At 39.9% G+C, this 18,602-nt stretch overlaps 1 protein-coding gene across 2 annotated transcripts in view; it reads left to right on the forward strand.

The window, feature by feature from the left end:
• The window catches only part of LOC126416403 (phosphopentomutase), a 136,367-nt gene that overhangs the window by 22,772 nt on the left and 94,993 nt on the right, over window positions 1-18,602 (forward strand). The window contains exons 5-7 of one of the 2 annotated variants that reach the window (XM_050084099.1): window positions 3,121-3,390; window positions 8,772-8,962; window positions 15,796-15,988. In XM_050084099.1, the coding sequence (XP_049940056.1) occupies window positions 3,121-3,390; window positions 8,772-8,962; window positions 15,796-15,988 (654 nt within the window). The remainder of the gene's footprint in view (window positions 1-3,120; window positions 3,391-8,771; window positions 8,963-15,795; window positions 15,989-18,602) is intronic. The other variant, XM_050084100.1, reaches the window with a different exon arrangement.

The following is an 18,602-nucleotide window of genomic DNA, read 5'->3' on the forward strand; positions in this document are numbered from 1 at the left end:
TCTCTCTCTCTCTCTCTCTCTCTCTCTCTCTCTCTCTCTCTCTCTTCTGTCTCTGTCTCTGTCTCTATATATGTCGACCTTCCCCAAAATTTTATTGCAGCAAGGTGCTTTCATCTTTGCTATGCTATTATTGACAGATATTACAAAAGAAGTTAATTTATTAGTTTCAAGTGAAAATTGAAATAATAAATAATTAATGATAGACACTTTTGTGTTACATACATCAGCCATAAATAGACTGTAATATTCATCAAAGATTGACCTCTGGAGCTCTTTGTTATAATCACAGATTGTCAGAATTTAGCTATTTTATAGATAATGTTTTGTGATTTGTTTGATATAAATGAGTCTTAAGCAAAGTGCTGAAATGTTTATTGTAGATTTATTTTAATGTGCCTCATAATTCATATAACGTGTTGCATTACCGCTCATACGGTAGTGTAGGATATCTATCACACAATTTCGATATTATGCACCCATAACCCTCACTACATATTAGACTTGGATAGGTACTGCTATCACTTTTTGTCTTAAGAGTCTAACTTAACCCTCCTTTTGTTTCACTCATCATGAGAACAAAGATGTTATAATGTAATGATTACATACCCTTGATTTAAACACATATGAATGTTTCTCGTAGATGATACTGAATTTTTTAAAAGGGTATTGATGCATTTCAGAAAGGAAGAGAAAATTCAGCTGAAAGAGAGGAAACAAGCAAGATAACAATGTTTTGTATTGCATCACTGCGTAACACTTGAAACGATGGTTGTATCTAATTGCTAGAAGTTCCTGAATAAATTTCTGTAAAATCAAAAATAGTACTACAGCTAAGAGTTTTAATTGTGAGAAGTATTTGCAATAGAAACTTAATTTACAGAGAACTATTCTTTAACCTGATTAATTAGAAACTGTATCTGTTTAGTCTCTTTTTTGCTGTTGGACTTAATGGCTGCAGCTATGCTAACAGAATCTTTGCTGAAAGGAAGCTCTGTGACAGCGAGCTACAGAAAGGGCGGTAGCCATATGGCAGCCAAAGAGGGCAAATATTGAAAAGAAGCAACGCAACATCAATTTATGCAGTTAGTTTTTGGGTATATTGCTGAATGTTATTAACAAAATGTGAAATCACCGTTTTTTGGATCCAGCTATTTTCTTCAACACGTAATCGTCATTCGTTGATATAATGCAAAGAGATAGCATTGAAAAATGTGGTTGCTGTTTATATTGAATTTTGTGCACTGTAGATCATACATTGGTGCATAGAACATGTGGCTAATATGTCAAAATTGTTTTTAAATCTTGAAGGAGATCTACATCTCTCTCCAGTTTAGAGTTAATGAATGTCATTTCATTATTGCTTAAAGCTGTTTGAGCGTACAATTTTGAAACCTAATTCACTGATGGATGTAGGTATCTCTTTTTGTGTGCAGCTTATCATTTCAGTTCTGCCACAGTGAAAGTTGTGCTGTAAGTTGTTTTCATTTTGTTTAGAAGTCAGAGACAGGCTCTCACATATCCAGCAGCTTGTTTCTTTGCCAGACATTTCATCTTGTTGTTTACAGTATGAACATTTTGTTCATGAAATAATATTTAGTATCAGTAGCTAATAAAAATTTTGACCCATGTTATTTTTAGTTGAAATGACGTATTGCAGTGCAACAGAAAAAGATAAACTGAAAATGGCTATTGCATGGCCAAAACCAGTAATTCTATTCAAAAAACTGTGCAATCAAGACAGTTAAATAAAAGTTAAGTAAGAGAAATGTAGGGCTCAGTCAACTGTTCACTTCCAATTGTTCTCTGAGTAAAAATATATTAAATATCTGGGGGAAATGAGCTGCTATGCCTACTGCAATTCTAACAGAGACCTGTAATTCAGAGCATTGTTAATAATGAACAACTAAAAATAATAATTACAGGTAGATATTTATTCTGCACTTGAATGTTCTGTGAAATCTGGAAATAACTCAAAGGGAATACTGCACCATTCTGAATCTGTCTTCTTATTCATTTATGCTTTGGTACTTATTCCCCTTGAGTAAGGAGGCATGTCTCAGTCTACTTTCTTAATATTTCCGTATTGATTGAGATGGCACAGTCTACAGGCTTTAGACTAAATATCTGAACTTAAAATATTAGGCTCATTAAATAGAGATGGCGGCCGTGCTTGCTGATAGCAGTCCGTTTCATATGCTACCATACTTTGTGTTGGAGTGTAAAAAGTTCCAGAGGCCCATAACTCTGCAGTTGTTTCTGCATATTTAATACGAGCAATGCCACTGGCAAGTGAAAGCTATCCACAGCATTGCAGACTGTACACTCTGTGTGAGCTGCCATATTTAACATGTTTGCTCTAGACTCACTGCTGATCATCAGAAGTTTTCAGATGATTTCCCCTTGAGATACACTAATTTTGTGAGAGTCCACCTATAGGACGTTTTGTTCCTCCCTCCCCTGATGTTGGGGATGATGTTGGGTGGGCCATAGATAATTACAGGAAGTGTAAATGTTCACACTGAATACAAGAATTTATTTGTTTTGTAAATATGGCTTCCTATTATCTATAGAATAATTTCATTATTACCAAATACATATTTTTGAATTTACCTTTGTAGCTGTTTACAACAGGAATTTGTATGAAAACTTTCATCATTTGATTTGTTAAGTATCCTGCAGGTTCTGATAGATCTTGTTAGCAAATATATATATAGTGTTTCATTAGTTACAGAAAAAAAAATACAAAAATCACCCATTATTTATAGCTGTGCTCACGTATCTCAAGTGAAATGCAGTGCTGCAAATTGTAATTGTATTTCGTACTACATAATTGATTGTAGGCTTGGAAAATAGGGAAGAGATATCTGTTTTCCTCACCTCTTAATGTCTAGTACTTTCTGTAACCTTATTCAGAAGAGAGTGTTAGAGAATGTGATGAAAGCACAAAAATGATTAGGATACAATGTACCTTTTATGACCTGTGTTGTGTTTTTGTTAAATGTACAATACAGCTCATAAAAGGTATAGTGTATTGTGTATCTTGTGTATATGAGTGCTTATAAATGTAACTGCCCAATAATTTAGCTTCTTGAAAAGAGTAAAAATGTTGTTTCATTTCAGATCATATCTCCTCATGACAAGAACATACAGAAGCATATTTTAAATAATCTTTGCCCCTGGGAAAATTCATGGGACACATCAATATTACAAAGTAGTCCACTCATCAAAGACCCTCTACGAGAAGTGTGGGATGCGTACTATAGCAGAATTCAAGATGACATATTGTTTGCAAATTTAAATGCTAACACATCAGTTAAATTTACGTATACACCACTGCATGGTGTTGGATATCCGTATATGTTACAGGCTTTTAACACAGCCAATTTTAAGGTAATGTATTAATGGGCAAAAATACTGACATCTAATTTCATGCACTTCATATATATATATATATATATATATATATATATATATATATATATATATATATAGAGAGAGAGAGAGAGAGAGAGAGAGAGAGAGAGACACACACACACACACACACACACACACACACACACACACAATATAATAGAGGGAAACATTCCATGCGGGAAAAATGTATTTAAAAACAAAGATGATGTGACTTACCATACGAAAGCGCTGGCAGGTCGATAGAACCACAAACAGACACATACATACACACAAAATTCAAGCTTTCGCAACAAACTGTTGCCTCATCAGGAAAGAGGGAAGGAGACGGAAAGACGAATGGAAGTGGGTTTTAAGGGAGAGGGTAAGGAGTCATTCCAATCCCGGGAGCGGAAAGACTTACCTTAGGGGGAGAAAAGGACGGGTATACACTCGCACACACACACACATATCCATCCACACATATACAGACACAAGCAGACATATTTAAAGACAAAGAGTTTCGGCAGAGATGTCAGTCGAGGCGGAAGTGCAGAGGCAAAGATGATGATGAATGACAGGTGAGGTATGAGTGGCGGCAACTTGAAATCAGCAGAGATTGAGGCCTAGTGTGTAATGGGAAGAGAGGATATATTGAAGAGCAAGTTCCCATCTTCGGAGTTCGGATAGGTTGGTGTTGGTGGGAAGTATCCAGATAACCCGGACGGTGTAACACTGTGCCAAGATGTGCTGGCCGTGCACCAAGGCATGTTTAGCCACAGGGTGATCCTCATTACCAACAAACACTGTCTGCCTGTGTCCATTCATGCGAGTGGACAGTTTGTTGCTGGTCATTCCCACATAGAATGCATCACAGTGTAGGCAGTTCAGTTGGTAAATCACGTGGGTGCTTTCACATGTGGCTCTGCCTTTGATCGTGTACACCTTCCGGGTTACAGGACTGGAGTAGGTGGTGGTGGGAGGGTGCATGGGACAGGTTTTACACCGGGGGTGGTTACAGGGATAGGAGCCAGAGGGTAGGGGAGGTGGTTTGGGGATTTCATAGGGATGAACTAACAGGTTATGAAGGTTAGGTGGACGGCAGAAAGACACTCTTGGTGGAGTGGGGAGGATTTCATGAAGGATGGTTCTCATTTCAGGGCAGGATTTGAGGAAGTCGTATCCCTGCTGGAGAGCCACATTCAGAGTCTGGTCCAGTCCCGGAAAGTATCCTGAGATGGGAACTTGCTCTTCAATATATCCTCTCTTCCCGTTACCCACCAGGCCTCAATCTCCGCTAATTTCAAGTTGCCGCCGTGTGTGTGTGTGTGTGTGTGTGTGTGTGTGTGTGTGTGTGTCTACCCGTCCTTTTTTCCCCCTAAGGTAAGTCTTTCCGTTCCCAGGATTGGAATGACTCCTTACCCTCTCCCTTAAAACACACTTCCATTCGTCTTTCCCTCTCCTTCCCTCTTTCCTGATGAGGCAACAGTTTGTTGCAAAAGCTTGAATTTTGTGTGTATGTACGTGTCTGTTTGTGTTTCTATTGACCTGCCAGCGCTTTCGTATGGTAAGTCACATCATCTTTGTTTTTAAATATATGGAGATATGTGTGTGTGTGTGCGAGTGTATACCCGTCCTTTTTTCCCCCTAAGGTATGTCTTTCCGCTCCCGGGATTGGAATGACTCCTTACCCTCTCCCTTAAAACCCACTTCCTTTCGTCTTTCCCTCTCCTTCCCTCTTTCCTGATGAGGCAACAGTTTGTTGTGAAAGCTTGAATTGTGTGTGTATGTTTGTGTGTGTGTGTGTGTGTGTGTGTGTGTGTGTGTGTGTGTGTGTATATATATATATATATATATATATATATATATATATATATATATATATATATATTAAAGAGATGTGTTTACTTAATGTTTTAGAGCCTACAGCATCTTTTGTGTTAATTTATCATTTAAAATGTGATTAAAGAGCAAATCAGATTGCCCATTCATAACATACATCTAAATTTTGTATGTGTGTGTGTGTGTGTGTGTGTGTGTGTGTGTGTGTGTGTGTTGACTTTATGAGCACTCTACAGTTACGTTATCAGTGCCCTGATACCTATTTGCATATTCCCACAGTGACAGCTAGCCTTAATTTTCACATTCACACTTTTACAATTGCCAGCAGTGTTTGATTGTTCTCTTTTCAGTTACATAGGTCAATTTACATAGTGTTGTGTAAATTGTTCAGCTTATATTGTTTATCAATTTACTTGGTGAAAAGATTGCCATAATGTATCTATCAAGTAAAATGCAAAAAGGTCTGCTGTTTTTCAATAACTATGTGCACCATAGTTGTATTACTGATAAACACTCAGCTGCACGAGAGCTTGTTAGTCGTGAATTTTAAAATTTTCCCGGCGAATTGACTGTTCAAACAAATTTCGGGCTTGCAGCCGGTCGTCGTTCAATACTTTGCACGATATTTCAACTGGGCACCTGCCAGTCATCTAAAGGTGAGCCATCGCAGACTTGCGAAAACGTCCTCCGTTCCGCAATATATAGCATACTGTAACTATTCTGCGCGTGCGTTGAAAGCTAGATAGATAGGTAAAAGTGGTTTTCCGCCCACCATCGAAGATTGCGGACCTTGTGGGATCAGTTATGGACAATCTGTTACTACGAAAGGCCGGAGTTTACAAGATACCATGCCAATGTGGTATGGCTTACATAGGTCAAACCACACGCACTGCGAAAGAACGCTGCACTGAACATCAACATTACACCCGCCTTTTGCAGCCAAGCAAGTCCGCTATTGCTGAACATTGTATTTCTACTGGACATTCAATGGAGTATGAGAAAGCAATGATTTTGTCCACAGCAACATCTTTCTGGGACTCCATTATTAAAGAATCCATAGAAATATGACTGGCAGAAAATCTGTTAAACCGTGACAGCGGCTACCAGCTGGACAGTGCATGGAATCCCATCATCTCTACGATTTGCTCAAATCAAAGACAACAGAGTGCGTCGACGGCTGTGGCAAACAGCAACGCAGAGGGCGACTGAGTTCCACTATTCCACCAGCGAGGGCGCTGCCGGCGGGCAGTGTGGTTCAACTATCAAGTTTTTGACGCATGCGCAGAATAGTTGCAGTACACTATATATTGCGGAACGAAGGACATTTTCGCCAGTCTGCGACGGCTCACCTGAAGATGACTGGCAGGTGCCCAGTTGAAATATCGTGCGAAGTATTGAACGACGACCGGCTGCAAGCCCGAAATTTGTTTGAACAGCTTGTTAGTCAATCCCCAACCTCATCCCAAGTGATGGAAAAACTGCATCTAGTTTGTGTCACTTATAGCAAAATGTGAATGATATGGTGGTTTCTTGACTACCCTTACAATCTGCAGAATGCGTGTGCAATATTTTCAGTTGCTGATAAGATGTCAGAACTACTATAAATCACATATTTTTTTTGTATAATGCTCACTTTCTCAAGACAAGTTCTAGAGGCTCAGAGTTTATTACTCTCTATGGGTGAGTTGGGTAATGGGACCCTTAATGTAAACATTAGTAACTTTGGAGAAGGAATTAATATTCATCATAAATTTGATAACACATTTTAAAACCAATGTGCCATAATGGTTGTATTTTAAGATGATAATAGTCCTTTGGCCATAAAGAACAATACATTCTGATAGTGCTTTCAGTATGGTTTATGAATTGCTGGGAGCTTCACTCCAGAATTCCATAATTCGATTAAGATAGAATGATGAATTATTTATGAATAAAGGAGACAACTCGCCAAAAGGCAGATGCGTATGTCTGCGATACATACACAAACAAAAGGTACAGAGCTTTGCTAGCTTTCGGAATACACTTTTTGACTGAGCACAGTGTAGGAAGACAGGCGTGTGCCTGTGTGTGTATGCGCACATGCTTGCGTGCATGGTTTCCCTACAAGCTTGAAAAAGAAAGTGCATTCTGGAAGCTATCAAAGTGCTGTACCTTTCATTTGCATACGACCTACTGCTTCTTCCTTTCGGTGAGTTGTCTCCTTTATTTCTAAATAATTCATAAGGTAGAAACATAAATGTTGAAATTTGAGTGCCTCAATGGTCTTTCCAGGAAATGTTGGAATTGTTTAACGATAAACTGATAACATTCCAGGAAAGAGCAAATGCGAGATATGAATAGAAAATGCCATGGTGGAAGTCAGGCGTGAAACAGAAACCAGTCCTGAACAAAATTGTCTCCTTCATGACAACTGTTATGGAGACCATGTCAGCTCACAAGATATCCAAAATTAACAGAGCAGAACACACAGATAGATTACGTGTGTCCCGATTGTCAGTTAAGCGTCATGCTGATGTCTCTTCACATGAGGTACCTAAATGGATTTTGGTTTGTATTGAGGATTTTTTGGCAATCAGAATTAAACATTCCTTTCATTTGTTAACCTGTAATTCACTCTCTTGTCAGTTCAGTCCAGTCAATATGACAATGTGTTAATTTATTTTTAATGAATGAATGATAGTCGTCCTGGGGTGCACCGACTTGCTAGTACTGTAGGCTGATAACCTCTCACTGTGACCATGTAGGTGTCATAAAAAAGAAAGAAAAATTAAAGAATTGCATAATTAGCTCTCATCACTTGTTTCACAAGTATGATGATGCCTTTGGTTTGGTTAACAATGTGCCAATGGAATGAGAAGGAACCCTAATATATTGTACAGTGAATATACCCTTCTGCCTCCCAGTTCTCAGTATTTTACACAATATTGGTATGCTTGTAGGTGTACCACTTATGAAAGCACAAGAAACGTTTTGTGTATGACATAAATACGTAGGCTTCCACGGCGGGTTTAAATCTCATTAAAATACTTCTGGGTGTACTACCGCATTGCTTATAAAATACATAAATTGCTAAAATACTAAAATAATGGACATTGTGTCATGTTGCAGCAGCCTCAAGGCATATGAAGTATTATAGCTCTCGAGTATATTATATGGTGATATGGCATTACACCTTGAACAATTTTAATGAGGTTGTTTATGCAGGAAATTAAACAAAAGCATTATAACTACTTGTATGTGAGTCTCACCATAATATTCTGACATTGAATGAGAAAATTGTTGTCTAGGCTGGTATTAACTGAGTGCTTGATATGGACAAGCAGTCCAGGTCAGTCTCTCTCTCTCTCTCTCTCTCTCTCTCTCTCTCTCTCTCTCTCTCTCTCTCTCTGTTTCTTGTTGTTATTATTTCAGTTGCTGCTGATGAAATGAGTTCATATATCAGCTCACAAAGTTTTGTTTTTTTTTAAAGTAAGTTATTTTTAGATGCATCGAGTAATCTATACTAATATGCCTGACTTCTGTTTGTTCATTTACTGCAGCCATTTATAGTAGTTGAAGAACAGAAGGAACCTGATCCAGAATTTCCCACTGTAAAATTTCCAAACCCAGAGGAAGGAAAAAGTGCTCTGAATCTTTCTTTCACCACAGCAGAGGCTCATGGAAGTACCATTATTATTGCCAATGATCCTGATGCTGACAGAGTGGCAGTAGCTGAGAAGTCTTCTTCTGGGTAATTGTTTTAAATTGAAAGGCTTTAAATTATAAAAGTAGTTTCTATATCTATCTTTCTGTGACTATCATCTTACACCCTTAATGTTAATAAAGTTGATTCAAGCCAAACGTAATTTATGTTGTAATTATTACCATTATCTAACTGTTGGACCAGCCTTTTTAATTTGTTATTGTTCTCACTTTGAACTTTCTTTAGTCATCAATTCAAAGTTAAATTAAAGCTGAATAAGTTGTGCTACTGCTAATGCACGAGACAACTATCACATTCATGCACACTGGACTCGCATTCGGAAGGACGACGGTTCAATCCCGTCTCCAGCCATCCTGATTTAGGTTTTCCGTGATTTCCCTAAATCGCTTCAGGCAAATGCCGGGATGGTTCCTTTGAAAGGGCACAGCCGGTTTCCTTCCCAATCCTTCCCTAACCCGAGCATGAGCTCCGTCTCTAATGACCTCGTTGTCAACGGGATGTTAAACACTAACCACCACCACCTCAAATTAATGTCTTCAGACGTGTGTGTGTGTGTGTGTGTGTGTGTGTGTGTGTAGAGAGAGGGGGGGGGGGGTGGAGGGATATATCACCAACAGTGCCTGCCACAGGCCCCAGTCTGTTTAAGCCTAACTGAGCCAAGCTACACTTGGCCTCAGTTCTGTGTTTATTGCTACAGCTCCTTGTGTACACAATTGGTTTCCACTGAATGTTATTTAAATACTATGTTCAAGTTGTTAATGCTTCCATAGAATAAAGTTGTGTTCAGTCTACTGGTCGTGTTGTACTCATACCTAACTATAACACGATGGGTGGTGATTGTGGTCCTGTTCTCCATGCAAATTTCTATTCTGGATGATACACAGTTTGTTCTCACAATGGCTGATGGTGTTACACAGAACATTTTACATCAATGGGTAGACCAGCAAAAATCATTCACCACAGATTTGCACTACCAATCATGGGTTCTGGACAATCAAACTCAGGTACTTCAATCGTTGGCTTCTGTTTTTTCTAGTCGGCATACTCCTCAGTATGTCTGTTTTGCACTCCATGGCCCCTGAAGTTCTCCCTTTTCTAAATATGATGAGTCTGTTGAGTACTGGGACACATACGAGAAACATCTGCAACAACACTTTCCAGCTTTTGGGCTTACTTTTGCCATTTTATGTCGTGCCTAGTTCCTTTTCTGGATATCGCCAAGAATGTGTCAAGTCTGTGTCAACTTACCCCTTCGCAACATCTACATCTACATTTACATCTACATCTACATCTACATCTACATAGATACTCTGCAAATCACACTTAAGTGCCTGGCAGAGGGTTCATCGAACCACCTTCGCGATAATTCTCTATTATTCCAATCTTGAACAGAGCACGGAAAAAATGAACACCTGTATCTTTCCATGTGAGCTCTGATTTCCCTTATTTTATTATTATGATTGTTTCTCCCTATGCAGGTCAGTGCCAACAAAATATTTTGCATTCGGAGGAGAAAGTTGATGATTGAAACTTTGTGAGATTCTGCCTCATTGAAAAACGCCTTTGTTTTAATGATTTTCACCCCGAATCTTGTATATTGTCGGTAACACTCTCCCCCTATTTTGTGATAATACAAAATATGCTGCCCTACTGTGAACTTTCTCAATGTACTCTGTTAATTCTGTCCGGTAAAGAGCCCACACTGCACAGCTGTACTCTAAAAGAGGACAAACAAGCGTAGAGTAGGTAGTCTTTTTAATAAATCTGTTACATTTTCTACGTGTCCTGCCAACAAAACCCAGTCCTTGGTTTGCCATCCACATGACATTTTCTCTGTGTTCTTTCTAATTTATGTTGTTAATAATTGTAATTCCTTGGTATTTAGTTGAATTTACGGCCTTTAGATTTGGCTGATTTATCTTGTAACCAAGGTTTAATGGATTCCTTTTAACATTCATGTGGATGACCTCACACTTCTCATTATTTAGGGTCAGTTGTCAATTTTTACACCATACAAATATTTTTTCTAAATGATTTTGCAGTTTGTTTTGATCTTCTGATGACTTTACTAGACAATAAATAACAGCATCATCTGCAAACAACCTAAGACAGCTGATCAGATTATCTCCTAAATCATTTCTATATATAACAGCCAGCAGAGGGCCTTAACACTGTCTTGGGAATGCCAGAAATTACTTCTGTTTTACTCGATGAATTTCCATCAGTTACTATGAATTTGACCTCTCTGACAGGAAATCACAAATCCAGTCACATAATTGAAGTTATATTCCACAAGCACACAATTTCACTACAAGCCCCTTCTACGGTATAGTGCTGAAAGCCTTCTGGAAATCTAGAAATATGGAACAACTACTTTGCCCACCCCTTATATGTGTTGCTTCAGAAACTTGCTCCTTTTGTTGGTCTGCAGCCTTTGAGTGTACCTATCTGCAACTTAAGGATAGTCTTCACTCCGTGTTGTGTCATGCAACATTTCAATCTGGTAAGCATCTAGTCCTAGCCCCGGACAGGTCCCAGTACAGCTTGGGGATGTCCCTGGCCCATCACCATTCAGATGGCTGCAAGCAACCTATTGCCTTTGCATAAAAAACAGTCAACTTGGCTCAGTAACGTTAGTGTCAGTTGGGGAAACATGCTCTTGCTGTTGTCTAGCCCTTAAAAATTTTCGTGTGTTTCTGTATGGTGCATAATTTAATTTAATTATCAACCATAAGTACTTGGTTTCCCTGTTAAGCTCGCTGGTGTCCTTACTGGACAAAGCCGCTCATTATTTTCAACGCTGGGCTCTGTTCTTGGTCCGGGTCAATTATGAGAGCCATTTTCATCATACATCACAGCATGCAAATGCAGATCCTCTGTCCTGGCTCTCCAAGAGCCCTGACCCTTCGTTCATCCAGGATAAACTGCTTTGTTTTCAGCTGGTTATGGAGAAGAGGCACACAGTGTATGGTTTCCCCATCACCTGTTTCCATATTATCTCTGTTGTGGTGATAGATCCGGTGCTCCAGCAGGTTGTACGAATGATACGACATGGGTAGCCTGACGGTCCATCGTGCCAGGCGTCAGCCCCGCTTCATAATTTATAAGCATAGCGCCATTGCCTCTTCCTCTTGGGTGGCATTATTCTCCTATTGACAGGGTTTACTTCTTGCTTTGTGGTTCCAGCAGCTCTGTGGTGGAAGGATCTCTGCTTATTACATCGAGGTCAGTGGTGATCTCTTGCATGAAACTGGTGGCGCACTGCCATTTGCGTTGGCCGTGCATTGATCTAGAGGTGGAACATCTTGTTGCTGTCTGCCGCAAGTGTTACACTCAGTAGGCAATGCAGAGCACTGTTTTTTTGCTACAGCTGGCCTCTATACAGCCTTGGGAAATAATCCACCTTGGCCCTTCTGGTTATTGTCAGTTGATTTTTTTTTTCCCCCCATCTCCCATATGTCATTTGTTGCCTGTCTGCAACAGCAGATGTGACTGTCAAAGATATTCTCCACAGCAGGCTTGCCTTGCATCCTCGTTTTGGACAATGGTCATCAGTTTGTGCTGCAAGGACTCTTGTACACACAATGGTTTATGCCAAGTCACGGCACCTCCCTACCATCCACAGTCTAACAACGAGGTGAAATGCCAAAGTTTGAACATTTAAAATGCAGATGCACAAGCAAACAGAAGATTTCCCAGCTCTCACATTTTTGTTTAAGCTCTCACAGAATGACATCAAATTGGGGCCAAGATTCCTGTTGAGCTCCCTTCTGCCACAAATGCTGCTCAACCTCTTGCTGCCAGGTGTGCTTTCCCCAGCGGTGCTGGTTTCATCGTTGTTCACACTCGAGACAACAGTCTGGGCCAGGGCATTTATACAGCATCCTCACTAGATCCTGGTTGTTGTCCACAGCCATCTTCATGATACGAGCTCAATGTTGACTCATGGCACGCCTCTGAAAGCATTTGCATCACAGGATGGATGCAGGATCGTCTTCATTGGGCTGTGAGCCTAGTACTTCATTCTTTGTTGGCCCTCCAGGATTCCAGCAGGCCTGATCGTACCCACCTACCCTGATGGTTTTAGCTTTGCTTCATCAGCATTGACGGCGGGTTTGCTTCCTGTGGGCAGTGCCAGCACCTCCCACTGCGCTGAGCAGCCACTGCTCTCAGTGGGACAGAAGTGGGTTATCCATCACCAGAGCATCTCCTCTCCATTGTCGCTGCCGATGCTGGTGCCGCTTTCGTGCACTCCTAAGTCCAGATGGCTCGCGTCCCTGTGACTGGTCCTGTGCAGCAGTCACCTGTGGGCAGCTGGGGTGCCCTTGTCACACTCATTTTCATCCATACACACTGGCCCTGCTGGATCGGAAACTTCTCGCGCCTGTGGCTGCTGCCCCCAGCTTCACCACAGATGTCATGAACATATCTTCAGTCACAGCATTGTAGACAGCAGTGTCTGATTGTTCCGCCCCAAAAGGGAGGGTTAGTGTAGTATCCTGCTGGGCAGAAGTTGGGCCTCAATAGCCTTCAAACAGTGTGCCTACAACTACCCAATGTGGTAGCCAGAGACAACCAGGTCTGTCGTGCACACGTAGCATTATACCTGCAGCAACTGGCATGGGTAGCATCTTTATAGCTACATACTTGGTCCTCTGGGCCCTCAGTTGTTAAATGTGTTTGAGATGTGTAAACTACTTTCATTGCATTCATGCTAGTGTCACTCTTTGACCCAATAAATAGTGTCTCTTGTACAGCTGTGTTTTCGTGTGCTCCTAATTGGAACATTTAATTCTTCTGTGCAGTGTGTTTGGATTATCACAGCATATGCCTATAAAAAAATGTTGAGTGCTCACTATTTTAATTCTTATTGTCTGTCATATCCATAGAAAAAATACTGAGAGCTCATTATTTTAATTCTTATTGTCCGTATGGAACTACAAAATTGAACACCAACCAGACAATACTTTGTAACTGAAACTCATTTTGAAAGAGGATGTAAAGGGAAAAGGTGATGTTGGTGAGCAAGAAAGGTTCAAAAATCAAAAATTGTGATTCCATTGTGTAGATAATGTCATATACTAATATTATTTAAAGTAATTACTAATTCCTTTATGTTTCTTTAACTTTAAGGGACTTTAGATATGCAACTAATATCTATTTATCAGTCTTTTAACTTTCATTTTTGTTTCATGTTGCTTAGAAATATACTGCAACGCACCTACCCTTATTTTCAGTTGTTGTTGACAGATTTTATTTCTTAAAAAAGAGTCTCAATCATACCTACTCTGTTTCTGTCACATCTTCTTTTACACAGCCTATATCCCATATCTTTGCAGGGTCAGTATGTTAATTGTCAGATTTGGTAACGATAATGGTAGAAGGTGGCTTGATGTCCTTCCTGTTGTAACCCCCTCCCCCTCCCTTCAATCTCCCAGTACTGAATCTGTGTACCCCAACTGTCTGCATCTGGTGTTGTCTTGTGATAGTACAAATGTTTTCTGAGTGTTTGCAAATTGTGTGACAGGGATGGGATTTAGTACCAGTCTGGTATTCACGTAGTTGGATGTGTGAGACCATCTAAAACCACACACACGCTGGCTGGCACACCAGCCCTTGTTGTTAGTCAGCCAGGTGTGTTCGATCTGTGGCCTGTGAGCCTCCCCAGAGGCAGCATGCTAATGCATGCAGCTGTCTGGGTGGGTTCTCTGTTTCTGTCACTGATGCATTATATCTTATTCAGAGGCACGGTTATCTTGAAAGCAGGCACATTGTATATCATGCTGTTCCAAAACTGCCCCATGGGTCAAGGGCACTAGCAAGTGCCAATACTTGGTTTTAGTGCACCATGTTCCCACTTTGTTCTGCCATTTGTAATGAGCCATTTGTCCATCCCTGACCAAGAATGCTCTGCTGAGGCATACAGTTGCTAGGTTACTGCCTGACTGCCCACATGTCAGCTGTTTGCCACCTCTGCTTGTGGGCAGGCATTTGAGTTGCAACAGCCAATCATACCGTATATCAACTTGAATGCAACTAGTGTTCATTGTCTTACATGGACATGATCAGTTATAAGCTGTCCATTCATATGATTGGTAACAGCCAGCTGTGGCAAGGCAAGTTTGGGCATCCATTATTGTGCTGAGAATAACAGTGGCCGTTGCACAATCTACGCTATTTGGATTCTCCTCCCAAACATGTTTCTTAGAACTACACAGTTAGCATCTGACCCTCCAATACATCCTCGAACGTACAGTCTGTCTGGTGTCAATCATCAATGCTATCCTCCACTTTGTATGTACCTCTGTATCTGTTCCCACACCGCATCCTGAACCTCCTTTTCTTCCTTGCAGCATCATTATTCTACTTCCTGCTCACCCCCATCCCACCTCCCTGCTTCACATAAGCTACATTTTTTTTTTGGGGGGGGGGGGGGGGGGGGGGGGGGGAAATAGGTCATTCTGCTTCCCTCTATCCTGCTCCCCCTTCTCATCCCTTCAACTGCCCATCACTGTTTTTTGGAGCCTCACATACAACAACACAGTGCTAAACAGATGAGCGTGATTGTTCTCTAAGGGTGTTCATATGGCCCTAATCTTACGTTCCGTCCATATTATCTGTCCCTGTCTGACTAAGATTAGTTCCTTCACTCAATTTTATTCCAACTAGATTTTTTTTCATATTAGTCTAATAGTGTTCATGTTACATGAGAAATCTGATGCTTATCATAAGCAAGCCACCGCTACCCACAATGCACTATTAATTTTTAAATATTCAGTGAAGAATGTTGACATTAGTAAGTAAATGTGTCAAAAAGTTCACAGTTTGCAAATTTTCATGAATGTGAATTTTGAATCCAGTCTCATTTTCAGAGGTGATGCGTGGCACGTATTTACTGGAAATGAGTTAGGTGCCTTGTTAGGATGGTGGAGCCTTTTTTGCTTCAGAAAACGCTTCCCGGAGACGGATATGAAAGATGTTTATATGATGGCCAGCACTGTCTCTTCAAAATTTTTGAGGTCCATGGCAAATGTGGAAGGATATAATTTTGTGGTACTGTAAGCTTTTTTTAATTACTGTTTCATGAATTATCTAATTAATGATGAATTTTTTTATAATTCAGTGTAATATATTAATGCCATCTGCTAGTATTCCAGTCACATTAATTGAAGTTATCCGATAAACTGATTACCAATACAAAGTATAAGTTTTGCTAAAACTCTAAAGCAGAGTAGCTAAATTATAATAATGCAATTACAGTAAAGTGCACGTAGTGATAACTCCACACTTTAAGTGGATCATTCAGCTGTGTACATTACTGTATCTGTGCCAAGGAACAACATGTTTATATGGACTGTGTTCAGACAGTTTGTTATGACAGTTATGTATGGTTTACATTTGTTGGGTTATATTTGATGAAAATGTATTTTTTATTCATTAATGTACACTGTTTCTCTCCTGTGAAGATGATTGTAGTAACAAAATTCAAAAGAGAATAAACATACAGTTGTTCTTAAGATGGTACAAATATTCTTTTTTCAAAAAAATTAACAGCCATAGGTAGTCATTTACAAAAAGTTTTATGGCTAGGACGAGGTTAGATTTGATAAGGTCATAAAAAAATTAATTAGTTAATGAAGTAAGCAACCAGTTCACTGCATTGAGACTTCTGTGGCAGAGATACACAGAATAATATTCAAATACAAGATTATTTGATGTGCTTAACAGAGTAGCAGAACTGAATGCAGGTTTGACAACAATAATGTGATAGATGGAGCTGGCATTAGCTAACATAAACATTGAAAATGATATAGAACAAAGAGATGTGAGGTGCTATTATGGGGTGCAGAATGAAAGAATAATTGAGAAGTGAATGTACAAAGGAGAATGAATGAAAAGTTACTCTATCATGTAGATAAATATAAGACAAGGAAAAATTGTGGAAGAAATTTCAATTTGGTGAAGAAAAAAATATGAGATCATTTTCTGCTTTTTAACCTGTCCAGAAAATACATCGTGAAGAAATTCAAAGAGTCAATGCGTAAGTCACAGAGGTATGAAAAGTACGTAACCTTTCAGATTAATCATTTCAAAGGAGATCTTGCAATAAAGTAAATTTTAGGGATGGTTTTAACCATATTTTTGGCAACTGACTAAATATATAGAAGCATGAGTAAGTCACTTGATCAAATTTTTATCAACAGCATGCATAACAGGATTTTGGAAAAGAATAAAATAGACAACATTCATATTGATGGTAGCCGCACACACTATAAAACAACAAGGAAGAGTAAGTATTAGTAAAATATTGACAAGAAATTATACTAAAAGGGGCTGCAACATGTGTCAGAATCAGAGGAAAACAAATGAGTACCTGCTGATTAGACATTCCAACAGGAAGGAAGAAGCTCAGAGTATTCACAATTTAGAAATCGGAGTGAAACTCTTTGACAAATATACTCAGTACTGTATTCTGAGTTGCTGGCTCAGGAATTCTACTCTAGCAGAGAGAAAGAGCAGTTGTATTTTTCAAAGTTGGTGCTGGAAACCACAGCAAACCCCTGCCCCCCTTTCCCTATGTTGCTCACTAGTATCAGAAAGCTGTGTCTTGTTGGTTCCAAAATTTAACCATTGTCTGGGCTCTGTTCCCCCGTATTGTTAGGAGAAATCCTTCATCTTATAAGGCCACTATTGGCAGTTGAAAATACCACCTGAAAATACCTGTAATGGATTCTGAATGTGGATCTATTCTCCTATGCCTCATCTTAACATTACAACCATGTCAATCTTAGCCACTTTAACACAGTTCCTCCATTTTGCCATCTCCACAACTGTAATTTGATCCACCCAGTTGGGCATGCTTTCATTGTTGTTTGAAATCAGCCATCTGGCTGTAAAGTGTCCAGTCAGTCATCTTGGCAGACTTCTTTTGGGATATGCCTCATGTAACAGGTGAATCTAGGTAAGTAAGTGGTCACTTCTGTGCAGGTCATAATACATTTCACACTGAGCAGGTGAGCAGCAGAATGAGAGGTTTATGGCTGCAAAGAAACCCAATTGTGATCTGTGTTCATCGATATGTTGTTGACAGTTTGTGTGACGCTCTCTATCGGTCAACCTCCCGGAACAAATCCTGGTAGAGACCCGTAGCACACCACAAGCATTAAGATCCATGAAAAGGAGAAATGGACAAAGGATCTCAGCAGTAAATTGTTTGAGGATCTTGCCATCAACAATTTCGTGTGGTGGGAGATATACAGGGCACACTGTGAGGTTGCCATGGTCGAGAATTTCGTGACTGCTTGCTTGCAGTGTTATGATTAAGGTTACAGGATAGAACTGATGTGTCTCATTGAGGAACACTGTCACCCTTTGTCCTTTCACCAGTGAGATCATCTTTTCTGTGAAAGCTGTAGCTTCCAAGTACAGGTGTGTTAGTATTTTTCTGTCTTGTCAACAAAGGAAGAAAATTCTTTCATGTATGAGAAGTTTCATTTCCTCCACATGTGTCCTGAATCCCTTGATGGTTCGATATATATATATATTAAACTTCCTGGCAGATTAAAACTGTGTGCCCGACCGAGACTCGAACTCGGGACCTTTGCCTTTCGCGGGCAAGTGCTCTACCAACTGAGCGACCGAAGCACGACTCACGCCCGGTACTTAC

The sequence above is a fragment of the Schistocerca serialis genome, chromosome 8, assembly GCF_023864345.2.
Source record: "Schistocerca serialis cubense isolate TAMUIC-IGC-003099 chromosome 8, iqSchSeri2.2, whole genome shotgun sequence".
Taxonomy (NCBI): Eukaryota; Metazoa; Arthropoda; class Insecta; order Orthoptera; family Acrididae; genus Schistocerca; species Schistocerca serialis.